Raw genomic sequence first — 13,545 nt, 5'->3', positions numbered from 1 at the left:
AGTTATCAGACTTAGCAATAAAAGAAGAACAATCAGTAAGATGACATGAAGAAGAACCAGGTTTGGGACAATCATCTTTATTATCAACAGGACAATTTCTTACAGTAGATGATGTTGAAAACTCATTACATTTTACTAAAGAGGGAACAAAAGTACAATGATTGGAAATGACATGAGGTCCTTTGCTCTTAGTAGAAGATGAACAACAGTTGTGGCACTTTGAACACAGGAAATATAGGCCATTCTTGGCTCTACCAAGTTCTAGAGGGCTCTTCAGAGAAGGGCCCTGCAGTAAACAAGAAAAACTGTTAAAGCTTACCATACCTTTGAGTTGAAATGCTAGACAATGAATTGATATTAGATTAAACTTGAAACTAGGAACAAAAAGCACTTTCTGTAGAGTTAAAACTGGACTTAAACAGACATCACCAATCTCAGTCACTTTAACTTTGTAACCATTAGGTAGGCTGATAAGGAAAGGATATGGTAATGGTCTAATGTTTGGGAGAGTGTTTTTATTGTAGGTCATATGATGTGATGCTCCCGAGTCTATGATCCAAGAGTCAGCAGTTAATTTTATACATCTACAAGAAAGATCACCTATCTCAGTAATGGAAGAGTAACAAGCAAGTATACCTGCCAGATTCACAGCTCCACTTAGCATGTTGTCTGAGTTAGGAGCTCCATGTCCAACCTGCAGGAATCCCAAAAGATTGAGCAGTTGTTCATACTGATCTTTGGACAAGTTCAAAGGCATTTGTTTCCTCAACTCAGGGTCTTCTTCACAGTGGTTCCTATCATTCTCAGAGGTGCACATATTTGCTGCAGAACCAACACTCTTCCCCTTGGAAAACTTTGAGTTGGATGGATATCCATGAAGTTTGTAGCATCTTTCTCTTGTGTGACCCGTTCTCCTGCAGAAATCACAAAACAAGGAACTCCTGCTGGTGCTAGAATTACCTCTAAACACATTTGTGTTATTCAAATTCCCAGAGACTCCTGTGCTCCCTTTAGAGGAATTGTAGTTTGTTCTGGGGCCTCCCTTAGATCCTGTACTACTGGCAAGAGCATTCAGTGAAGTTGAGTCCAAAGCTGTGTGGTTGTGAGGTCTTACTTCCCTCTGTTTTTCCTCTTGAGACAAAATGGCAAAAGCTTGTGCCATACTAGGCAGGGTACTCATCATGAGAATGTTTCCTCTGATGACAGTGTACATTTCATTCAGTCCCATCAAGAATTGTATAAGTCTTCTATCTTGTTCAGCTTTGACCAACCTTATCTTACCACCACAAGTGCAAACACAACTACATTGAGAGCTTACATCGACAGTGCTCATCTCTTCCCAAAGTTTCTTCATCTTTGTGTAGTATCCAGTAACATCCAAGGTGCCTTGGACAAGATCATTTATCTTCTTTTGAAGCTAGTACAGCTTACAGCCATTAGTCTGATCATACCTTTCTTCCAATTCAGCCCATAATTCCTGTGCATTGTTAACGTACTGCAGACTATCCCTTAGATCTGGTGATAAGGAATTCAAAATCCAAGAGGTTACCATATCATCACACCTCTCCCACTGCTGGAAGCTAGGATCATCTGGATTTGGTTTTACAACTTCCCCATTGATAAAACCTATCTTGCTCTTAACTGACAAGGCCCTAAGAACAGCTCTCCTCCAGGATCTATAACCAGTACCATCAAAAACTCCAAGTAATAGAGATGAACCTGCATTCTCGGAAGGGTGTAGATAGAAAGGACTAGGAATCTCAATCCTAACTGTGGATGTAGAACCACTTGGAATTGGATCAACTTGTTGATCAACCATATCGAAAAGAGATCGAGTAACAAATTCAATTTGAGGAACAACAACTGAAACTCAAAATTGAAACAGCAAAAGAACCTCGAAGAAAAAAAACTTTGAGAATTGAAGCTCACAGACTGTTGTAGATGCGGAAAGGAAACAGGATCTATGCCCTGTGCTCTGATACCATGAGAAAATCAACACATTGTGATGCCAAACAATTAAATTCCTCCATTGATGAACATCAAGTTCATATGAGAAAGGAAGAAGAAAGTTCTGGAAGAGCTAAATGGAAAAGAAACTGTTTCATTGAATGAAAAATTAAGTGGTGATTGTTACATGTGACTCTGTATATATAGATACACGAATTGTAAGCTAGCTAACCAACTTATACAAAATCTGACTTTCTGTAACCAACTCTAACTAACTAACTCTGTGAAGCAGTAACAATGCTAACTAATTTTGTGAACTTTAACTAACTAACTTATATTTCATCAAAAACAAAATCTAAAGCTTCTATTAGATTCTTTGATTTTATAATGAAAGATGATCCCTTTGATGATGTTGTAATTTTAAATTGTTGTGGTGGTTTACTTCTTTGTCGTAAGAGGATATTCGATGAGTACATTATGTGTAATTCAACTACAAAGGAATTCCATACTCTTCCGAGTCCAAATGTGGGGTCACTAGACATGAGTTTGGCATTTTGATCATTCGATATCGCCTCATTACAAACTTATAAATGTTGGGATCCAATTCTCGAGTAATCCCAAAGATAGTTTATTTTATTGTCTCCCTATTGAAATATACTCTTCAGATACCAACTCATGGAGGCGATCACGAGTCCAGTTTCCAAAAGCATTTTTGAGCTATTTGGGACAACGTAAGGGAGTTTTCTTCAATGGAGCTATCTTTTGGATCTTTAAAGGGGTAAATAGCTTTTGTTATTTTGATATTGATAAGGAAATTTTCCACTCTTATCAATTGCCTGAAATGAATGAGCAGTATTACTGTGGATGCGTCTGCGGGAATTTACATCTGGTTGGCTCTTCAGTCAGTGATCCACATCATATTAATGTCTTTGTATTGGAAAATGAATACTCTTCTTGGAGCCTAAAATATTGCCTTGATCGACGTGAACCAACTTCATGTGCAATTCGAGAAATGATTTGTAGTTGTCAGGGACTTAGTTCTCTTGAGTTTACGTTTGCTGTGCTTTCTCTTATGACAAGTGAAGGGAATAATCAGTTACCATATTTGGTTCTTTACATGCCTTGTAAAGCTGAGTTAATGGTAAAAGGTAGGACTTCTGAGAAGTTGCCACTACCGTCAGTTGATCATTTGTTCGACAATCCATTCTGGATAGGAAGCAAATTAAAATGAGTAACATAGGCCAGTAGATATATAGGGATGTGTCTATCACTTTAGTTGCTCAATCTTGTTCGTAATCAATCAAAATGTAGCACTTCAGGCATAAAAATCTTTGTTTTGGGGTCTGTTTTTCACTCTTCTTCTACCGAATATTAGCTTTGACTCAAATTTCCATTAGATGGCTGTAGACATTTTTTATCTTCTTGAGGATAAGTCGGTCTAGGATTATTTACTTTGAATCATTCTGGGGGTCCTGCCTACTTTATCTAGATAATTTTCTGGTTTGTTATTTTTGTTGATGACTATAGTTGATGATAATTGATACCTGATGAACGATATGTTTGCTATGTATCACTGTTTCTGCTTATTTCATTGATAAGATTCTATTTTCTGCAAAAAGTGATATTTCTCAGAACGGATACTAGTAGACTTTTCATTGATAAGGTTTTGCAGTCTTAGTCCTAGTCCTAGTGCTGTATTCTGCACTTTTACAACTCAAAATTGGTGTGTCCAAAAGGAAAAATCTTCATATTCTCGAACAATGCACCTCTCTAGTAGTATACTTCGAAATTTCTGTAGAGAAAACTTTGGCTTGTCAATATCCCATACCCCTTAAGTTTGGCTCCTTAGCTGCTACGTGGTTTCTGACTAAGAGTAACACTTTGATTGTACAAGTCGTTTTATACCTATTGCATAGCTCGAGTTGCTTGTTAACTTAAATGTTGTCTGGCTTCATCTGTAAACAATCAAACTCCTCTCTCAAATTTAATTTAATTTTATAACTTTACTGATACAAGGGTAAAGTTCAGCAACCATACGCGAAACTATAGGCAACATGAAGACTCAATATACTCAAAAACCAAATATAACATATGAAAACAAACAATTTTATGAGTTTACTAATACAAGAGGAATGCAAATACAAATGCAAATGATTCAAACACAACACAAAGACTCAATATACTCAAAAGCACCAATTGTACTACAATAAAAAACTCGTTCATCGTCAACATCATAATCACAAAATTTCTCAAAGGTGTTGTTTATAAGATTGTACTTCATTCTTATCATCATAAACAGCTGCCAGAACCAGAAATGCATCCTCTTCTCGTTTACCTCGAACCAGAGATAATATCGTAAAATTACAATAATTCAACTCAAGAACAAGATGTTCAAAATCAACCTTGTAAACAAACCATTTAGAATCATCCCTTTTCATCTCGTATACATCAAATCGAATTGTGTTGAATGAAATTTTTGTGAGGTGCAAATGGCCACAAGATTCACCAAAATATGTTATAGTTGTTCCTTGATCATCTGGAAAATGTGGCATTGGCATTACCCCTAACCTCTCAAAATCAAGATTGTAATATAAACAAGTCAAGTTTCCAATAGTACTAATCCAGTAAATTGATCCATTCCAATAAACCCCTTTGGAGAAATTAACATCAGCAATGAATGGATCACCTGATAGTCTCCATGTCCCTGTTTCGAGTTAATTTCACGTGTAGTCATTAAACTTTATCCACTATAACAAAAAAAATAACACAACTACTTTTTGTCATATGCTTCGCTTAATTAAATATTAAATTAGTAAAAACACATCTTTCATTCTAGTCTATGACAAATAGGTAGAGTTTAGTAAGTTACTTTACTGTGACAAAAATAATTTTGTAACTTTTTTATATTTTAGAGAATACTTATGAAATTCACAAACCTGTTTGAGATGAGTAGATTTCAATCTGATAATGTTGAGGAGACGAAACAAAATCGTGAACACATATTACTTTGTAATGAGGAGACTTGGCAGGATCAAAAGCTAAGCTTATACCATGAATTTTAGAATTTTCAGTTTCAAGAACTGATTTTGGAAGTGCTGTGTAATGTTTCGTAGTGGGGTTGCAAACATAGTAATTTGTTTTAGCTAGACGCAAAGGGGAGTTGGAACAGAGCATTAATCCATTGCAAGATTGCAGAGCACTAATACCAGAAGAGTCTTTAATGAATTTGAGATTCTTAAATGGTGGTTTTGGGGGATTTTTCTTATCAAAATGAACATAATCGAACTGGGGTTTTGCTGGAAGAGAATAAGGACAGGTCAAGAAAAGGCCTATTGCGCGATTTGGATTGGGTTGACAGAGGACAGAAAAATGTGGATGAGTAATGATTGAAAGCCAACATTTGGATACGGTTTTGAAACAAAGAAGGGATCTTATAGGTACGCGTAAAAGAATTTCCATTAATAGATCATCAATTGAAAGAACTATTCGAACTGATGATGGCTGCACTAAATCTGAAAATTTCGGGATCTTGAGTTTAATGCCTTGCATTTTTAGTAGTAAATTCTAAATGGGTAATTTATATGGGTATCCATTCAAATTATCCATCTTAAATGAGTTGGGTACCCAACTCATTTAAAAATGGTTAAAAACCAGTCATACTCATATTACACATTTAAAAGTGGGTACTTAAATGGGTAAACGAGACTCATTTATCAAAGAAATAAAAGTGACATTAATATTTTTTTAAGGTGTAGGAGGTCGAGGTAGGAATGGGTGGGATAAAGGAAAAAAACCAACTTTATTTTTGAAAAACAATCTATTTTTTTGGGGAATGGGCTGGCTGGGTGGGGTTGGAAGGGTGGGGGTGATCAAAGTAGTAAAAAATAAATTTAATTTCTTTTAGAAAACAAATAAAAAAAGTAATTTAATTTTTTAGGGGCTGGGGTGGGGGTGGGGGGTGATCAAAGTAATAAACAATAAATTTAATTTCTTTTTGAAAAACAAAAAAAAAATATTATTTTTTTAGGCATTGGGGTGAGTGGGTGTGGGGGGGACTAGAAGGGGGTAGTGGTGGTGGGGTGATCAAAGTAGTAAAAAATAAATTTAATTTCTTTGAAAAAAATAAATTTATTTTTTTATGCGTTGGAGTTGGGGGTGGGGGTGGGCAAGTTAAATTTAAAAAGTACTAAGTATTTTTTTCATGGGGGTGGGTGGGGTGGGGTTGGGGTGGGGTTGAGGTTGAGGGTGAAGAGTATTTTTTGGTTTTGAAGCTTTTAATATGATCCCTATAATATTAATATGGGTAAATATGGATATCCATATTACTCATTGGGTAACTCATTTTTATCCATTTAAAATATGAGTCAATTCGAGTATTATACCCATTTTTATTTAACTCGTTTTCGATCGACTCATATTCGACAAGCTCTTTTGACACTCCTAGTCGCAATCTTCATATTCCCAACACGAAAAATTAATGGCCAAAGTTGGAAAATAAAATAAAGAGAGCAATATTATGGACTCTTCGTTTTATGTAATCTTGACAAGTGGGATCAGAAAATATACTTGAGATTAAATGAGAATTTTGAAAGTCTTTTGATGGCCTCTCAATTCATTATACGGAAAAGGGTCAAAAATACCCCTATACTTTGAGAAATGATTCATAAATACGCTCCTTCCACCTTTGGGTCCAAAAATACCCTTAATGTTTATTTTTTGGATTAGACTTACCCCTCAAACTAACAGAACTAACATCAATGTTGACTCTTTTTAAAAAAAGAGCCACATGGCATTTCCTAATTGGTCCATTTGGCCTGCATCGTTGTTATGATGTAGATACAGGTAACCATGATCAGCATCTAGCGCATCGTTGATTCTAGTTGAGCTTCAGAGTTTGTTGGTAACCCTCCTTGCTTTCGGAGGATCCCCTTTTATTGCTTTTTAGTATTTTAGTTCATTACGATGTCGTGGGTCTTGTCCCGACATCCATCTCATTTATTACAGGCTTCATAGATAGTTAGTTAGTTCATTTGTCACTATCTTGTTATTGGCTTATGTTGAATCTTGAGTTGCCACTTTGGCTAAGTTCAATGTTATTTAATACATTCTAAGTTATCTATTGAGCAGTTCAGTTTACTTTTTAACGTATTTTATCATGAGTAAGTCTTCCTCTAAGAGTTAATCCATGCCAAGGGTTCGCTTGGGGCCATCAATGGTTCTCAAGTGCCCTGTCCCGTCCAGGGTGTAAGCTCGGGGAGTGACATTGTTGGTGTGCCTCGCTTCCGAAGGATCCCCTTTTTATTACTATCATTTTAGTTCATTAGGATGTCGTGGGTCTTGTCCTGACATCCATCTGAGTTGTTAGAGGCTTCATAGACAGTTAGTGATTGTTAGTTTATGAGTCTTTTCCATTTTAGTATTGATGTTGAGACTTGAGTTGCCATTTTGGCTAGTTGAATGTTTCTTTCAAGACATTTGCATGAGTTTATCTTTTGAGATTGTTTTCTTGTCATTTAAGCCTTCCGCTAAGAGTTAAGCCAGCTAAGGGTTCTCTTTGGGCCATCAATATTTCTCGAGTGCCAATCACGCCCAGGGTGTAGGCTTGGGGTGTGACAACTGATACAACATGAACATGTTGATCTTGTTGAGACACTCTGGAATTCAAGAAAGTGAGGTGAGGTATGAACTATACAAAAGTGATGGAATTGTTGTTGGTCAAAATATTGGTTTTGTGAATTTTAAATCAGCCATTATAGCTGAATTAGAGATCGATAAGTTGAGAAAAAATTTGGAGATCTGATACATCGTTGAGGTGAAGAAACAAGAGTCTGGATTTTCAATGTATCAGTTATGCATTGATACAACATACAAAATGGTTAAAGAGATGCATAGTTTTTGAGGGATCATTCATACCTTTTATAATGTTGTGTAATCATTTTTTGAATTTTGTTTCTGAGATGGATAGATTTATCAATACATTACTATTTATGTATCTTGTTTAGATTAATAAGTGTTGTATTTCTACTAGATAGATTAAATTAGTAATTGTTGCATATAAGATGTTAGGTTTGGGATCAATACATTAGTGTGTGGTAGTTACTATGTATCAAATACACTTAGTATAAATTCGAAATTACGTATGATGCCTAAAAAAATATGTATTTGTTCATGAAAGAATATAATGTTGTGTATCCGATATATTCTATCATGTATCATCTATATGATTTAGTAGATGTAATATTGTGTTCCATTTATTGTGTATCTAACACACAATTTGTGCAGTTGTGTTTGATAAAAAGCTTTATTTGATATTACACTGTTTGAAAGACAGAATGATGTGTACATGATTCTTTATGTTGTGTATCTAATACATTATTTAATATATGTATTAATGTGCTCCATATTTATTGTATCAGATACATAGTTGCAAGATCTTCTTATTTTGCCTAAAACTAAACAAACTTTTGGTAATAACATTTATGTATACCATATATGAATCTAATACATACTTGTGTGACACTTTAATGTATCATGTAAGTTAATAAGTATCAGATGCGTTGTTGTATGTCAAGATTGCTATTATGTAGTCATGACATGTTGTTATGTATCATTTTCTTAGTTGTCTATTTATAATAGAAAAAGACAGTATTGACAGATTCATATATGAAATTTTTTAACCACATAGGTTTAGCTAAGAAAATAGTAAGGTTTATGTAGCACGAATATGATTTGGTACTGTGTACGGATACATATCCTTGTAAATTTGAATAAGGTAGAAGATACATAACAACACCTGATACATGATAAATGATACATTTGGTAGAATTTTTGTATCAAGTATCAAAACTAATGAAGTTATTCTTAACCCCGACGTTACTAATTTCATCATTTGTGCCCCTCAATTGGATGGAAAACCCCAAATCAATTAAAATTTGGAAAAACTTCTTTTAATACACAACTTAATTTATCATATTTTCCAAAATTTCCTACCATTTAAAAAATTACAAAAATCTCTATTTTCCTCACTCTCTCTCTCTCCTAATCTCCGATAGATTCCTCAAACTCTCCACCCACATCTCTTAATTTCCCCAAAATCAACTCATTTTCGCCGAAATAATGCTTAACTTCATCAATTTCAAACTCTAAATAAGGTAGAAAAAATTGAAATCAGACCTATCAGTAATCTTCACAAACACGTCTTTATCGGTAGGAATGGACAAAGATTCAGTGGCGGTTCTACCCTCATGAATAACCAGGAATTCAAACCACTATTTGATGCCGGTATGGACACAATTTATTTCACATTCGAAGCCAAGAACAACTAGAGTTTGATAATTTTATTGGCCCAGAGGGAAAAATACAGTTCTTGAGATGGACTAATTCTACCAATTGCTAGGAGGAACTGAAGACACTGAATAAGGACATATGTGATCAATATAGCACTTGTGGACCTTATGGAGTTTGTAATGATGGAGATCTTTCTTGTAAGTGTCCTGATGGTTTCATAGTTGCATCACCAGATGATTGGGACAAGATTGATGACTTTTTTTTCGATTTTGTGTTGTTCATCTTTTCTGATTTGTTCATCTTTTCTGATACATTAAAATTTTAGAAAAACAGTAAACAATCTTGTCCCAATCATTTGGTGATGTAGCTATGAAACCATCAGGACACTTACATGGAAGATCTCTATCATTATAAACTCCACAAGGTCCACAAGTGCTATACTGGTCACATATGTCCTTATTTTAGTGTCTTCAGTTCCTCCCAGCAATTGGTAGAATTAGTCCATCTAAAGAACTGCATTTTTCTCTCTGGTCAATAAAATTATCAAACTCGAGTTGTTCTTGGCTTCAAATGTGAAATAAATTGCGTCTATACTGGCATTAAATATTGGTTTGAATTCCTGGTTATTCATGAGGGCAAAACCACTACTAAATCTTTGTCCATTCCCACTGATAAAGACGTGTTTGTGAAGAATACTGATAGGTATGAATACAATTTTTTTCTACCTTATTTAGAATTTGAAATTGATAAAGTTAATCATGATTTTGGGGAAGTTGGGCTGATTTTGGGGAAATTAAGCGATGTGGGTGGAGAGTTTGAGGAGTGTATCAGAGATTAGGAGAGAAAGTGAGGAAAATAAGGATTTTTTTAAAATGGTAAGGAATTTTGGAAAATATGATAAATTAAGTTGTGTATTTAAGTAATTTTTCCTTATTTATCCGTATGTTAGGTTACATATTTTTGTATGTAAATAAACCATAAACATAAAACATAATATGTTTATGGTGGAGAATTTTAAGTTTTCTGCTTTAACAGTAAACTTGATAACTGATTGGGCGCGTATCATTTTTCCATAATATGTAAAAAAATTCATTTTTTTTAATTTCGGGAAATGAAAAATTTTACATCATAGAAAAATTAATAAGATAAATTTGAAGAAAAGATGGAGCAATTGGTACCAAATTGATGAAAGGGAAACAAATTGATATATTAAAACTTACAGAAAAGTCGTGTGAAGAGATATAAAATTCCTTTACTATTAACTAGAGATCTCGAATTCGAGTGACAAGGATGAAGAACTTCTTGTAGATCCACTTTATCTCCGTTAGTGAATATGTCCAACATGAATCTATGTAGATCAATTTTGAATAGTGAATACCTAAAAGAAGAGAGAGTTATAACTTAAATTCTAATAAAAAAGTTTTTTTATTAGGAAGATTCAAACTTTCATAACAAATAAAAATAAATAAAAAGAGGTGGATGATTATCTTATCTGATTTCCCAAGTTTATTTTTATAAGAAATATTAGACCTTTAATAAAGTTAACATTGATACTCTCGCCATTTTATTTTATTTGACCTTTATTTTAAAAATATTTTTTCATTTTATGTGTTCGTTTAAGCAAAAAAAAATTCAAAACATCATAAATAAGATTAGTTTAGTAAAATATGTCTTTACTTGAATATTTTTTTTAAAAAGTGTGACAGATCAATATATGCCAAATAATATGATATGAATAGAACATATGAATAGAGAAACAAATATTTAATTACTTTAAGAAAAAGAAAAAGAAAGAAATCAAATCAAAGGGTTTATAAATAAATAATTTATCCTTCATATACATAGATCTGTAATTTAATCAAGTTCTACAATTAATTATTTTACCATTGAAAAAGTTTAGAGTTTTAATATCTTATTTAATTTGTCGTTTGAACATTTAACTTGTAATTAAAGTCATAAATTGAAATAAAAGAAGAGATTTGTATGATTTATTATTATTATGTTGTTATTATTATTATTATTGTAGTAACAAGAAAATACAATTAGCTCATATAACAATTAAAAATAGATGTAAAAGGAATGAGTAGATTTTAACATTATAATGAAAATTATTAAATTTGTAATAGAAAATTGAAGGTAGAATCTCACCTTCGACTAATGGAGTTCCAAGAATAACTACATCTTTGCTCATAAGATATAGATCGTTGCTCCAAGGATTTCCTACTTATACTTAATTTTTGAGGATCAAAATATATATGAATCTCTTTATATCTCTTTCCTTTTCTTTTAGAAATATCATTCCTTTTATAATGGTGTAGTGCATGCTTATTGTGTAAATTATTCTCGAGGACTCCGTAGTCATGAGAAAACTCATTCTATAATTTCTCCCACGAAATTTCACGCCTCAGTTTTTGTTTTGTTTGGTGAGCCACACCAGACATCTTTGTCGTGTTCTCGAGGACCCCACACTCACGAGAAACTCATCCTATAATCCCCTCACAAAATTTCATACCTTGAGTTTTTGTTTTGTTTTGTGAGCCACGCCAAACATCCTTGTCATGTTCTCGAGGACCCCACACTCACGAGAGAATGTATCCTATAATTTTCCCCTAGGAATTCACACCTTGAGCTTTTGTTTTGTTTGGTGAGCCATGCCAAACATCCTTGTCGTGTCCTTGAGGACCCCGCTCTCACGAGAAAACTCATCATATAATTTCCCCTAAGGAATTTCACACATTGAGTTTTTGTTTGGTGAGTCATGCTGATGTACCGTAGATTTACGGTACTTATCATGCTTTAAACTTGGAGTTTTGCATGTGTCTTAAGCATTTGTTAGTACATTTGATGGTATTTTACTTATGTTTTGTAGGAAAACAGGTTTTTCATAAATCGGGATGAAACAGGTTGAAGCATCAGCTTTTTGAGGTTGGACGACGTCACCTACGAGCCGTAGAACTCTCTATGAGCTGTAGGAATGAATCGTAGAATGCAATGATGGTTTTTAGAGCTAAGTGTTGGGAGACGAGACTGAACTACGTACCATAGGTCGAAGTCGTAGGAAAGATCAAAGATTTTGAGCTCCAGTACTTGGACGACGAGAATTTAGGACGAGTTGTGCAAAGTTCTACGGGTCGTAGAACACACCCATAGAAAAGATAAGAGATTTTACCAAGAAGGTTGTTTTGACGAACGGTTTCTACGAGCAGTATGACCAATCCGTAGAAGAACTATCAACTCCTATTTTTCCTATGTTTCCTTTTCTGAGTTAGTTTAGGATTATATATTTTTAAATAGTTTTTTAATTCTCAATTAACTGTTAGACAACTTGTATTTTGAGTTTTGGATTTGAGAATTATTTTGGCAAACACTTTTCCATTTAATTCTTGAATCATTGGTTTATAATACATCTTTTATTCATCAATTCTAGATTCTTGATTTCAACTACTCTAACTTAATATGAATTGTGATAATTCAAGCATGAGTAGTTAAATTCCACAACTAGGGTTGTGGGAACCATGAGAAATTAACAATATAGACCTAATAATTAGTAATTTTTGAATAAGCGTTTATGCATGTATTGTTAATCTCTCCGCTTTAATTGATTTTTAATAAGGGCCCGCGTTAGAACCCCCCTTATTCCTACTTGCCCGATTAAGGAAGTAACGAATGGGAAATGAGATTAAACAATCGAGATTTGGTGACTACAACCGACATCTAATAGCTTGAACCACTTCTGTCATAGCTAATCTAGGGTCAAGGGTAAGGCTTAGTAAAGCACACACCCATAGACCGACCAAGTTGCGTGGTGAAATTTCGTATCACCTGATTTGGAGTTAACATGCTACGAGTCAAAAATAAGTTTTTCAAATGTCTGATCTTGAAAGTGTAGTTTGTTACCTGCCTTGTAATTAGTCTAAACTTGCAAGTTGCTGCATTTTCTTTTGTTCTAGTGGGGAACTTGATTCCTATTGCACAAGTAAGAGAAGACGTAGCGGATACTTTCAGGAAGGAAGTTGAGTTGCAAGCAAGTGAAAAACTTCTTCCTTACAAGACAATGTGTAGTCGGAGACAGGTTCGAGTTATATCCAATGTGTGCCTGAAATACTTGAGGAATTACATCTTGGTTAATAATGTTCATTTTCTCTTAACTAAATGTAGGTACAAGTAGGAGTTGTTCAACTTGAATCAAATGATGTTATAAATGCAATTGCAGGGGTAGTATCTAAATGTTCTATCAACACGCTTGTTATTGGAACCTCAACCCCTAGCCTATTTTCTGTTAGACAATTGGCATTTTTTCCAGCTTATTAT

At 34.1% G+C, this 13,545-nt stretch overlaps 1 protein-coding gene and 1 pseudogene across 1 annotated transcript; both read right to left on the bottom strand.

Annotated features, from left to right (window-relative positions):
- Nucleotides 1-251: 251 nt before the first annotated feature.
- On the bottom strand, nucleotides 252-1,819 carry LOC125831441 (uncharacterized). The gene is made up of 3 exons (XM_049510637.1): nucleotides 1,432-1,819; nucleotides 637-1,386; nucleotides 252-286 (listed from the first exon to the last, which is right to left on the bottom strand). The coding sequence occupies exons 1-3, from the start codon at nucleotides 1,817-1,819 to the stop codon at nucleotides 252-254; spliced, it is 1,173 nt and encodes a 390-aa protein (XP_049366594.1).
- A 2,283-nt stretch (nucleotides 1,820-4,102) lies between these two features.
- Nucleotides 4,103-11,794, bottom strand: LOC125831440 (F-box protein At5g07610-like; annotated as a pseudogene).
- Nucleotides 11,795-13,545: the final 1,751 nt, after the last annotated feature.

This window comes from Solanum verrucosum, unplaced genomic scaffold (genome assembly GCF_900185275.1).
Source record: "Solanum verrucosum unplaced genomic scaffold, falcon-dt-bn FXZP01000049.1, whole genome shotgun sequence".
Lineage (NCBI taxonomy): Eukaryota > Viridiplantae > Streptophyta > Magnoliopsida > Solanales > Solanaceae > Solanum > Solanum verrucosum.
This window is presented reverse-complemented; position numbering and strand designations above follow the sequence as displayed.

Bases quoted from the DNA above. Each gene is read 5' to 3' on its own strand.
- LOC125831441 (XM_049510637.1), bottom strand. From the start codon at position 1,819: ATGGTTGATCAACAAGTTGATCCAATTCCAAGTGGTTCTACATCCACA. The intron at 1,387-1,431 runs GTAAGCTGTACT...ATCTTGTCCAAG, and splicing joins GTATGATCAGACTAATGGCT to GCACCTTGGATGTTACTGGA. The intron at 287-636 runs GTATACTTGCTT...TGTTTACTGCAG, and splicing joins TGGAGCTGTGAATCTGGCAG to GGCCCTTCTCTGAAGAGCCC.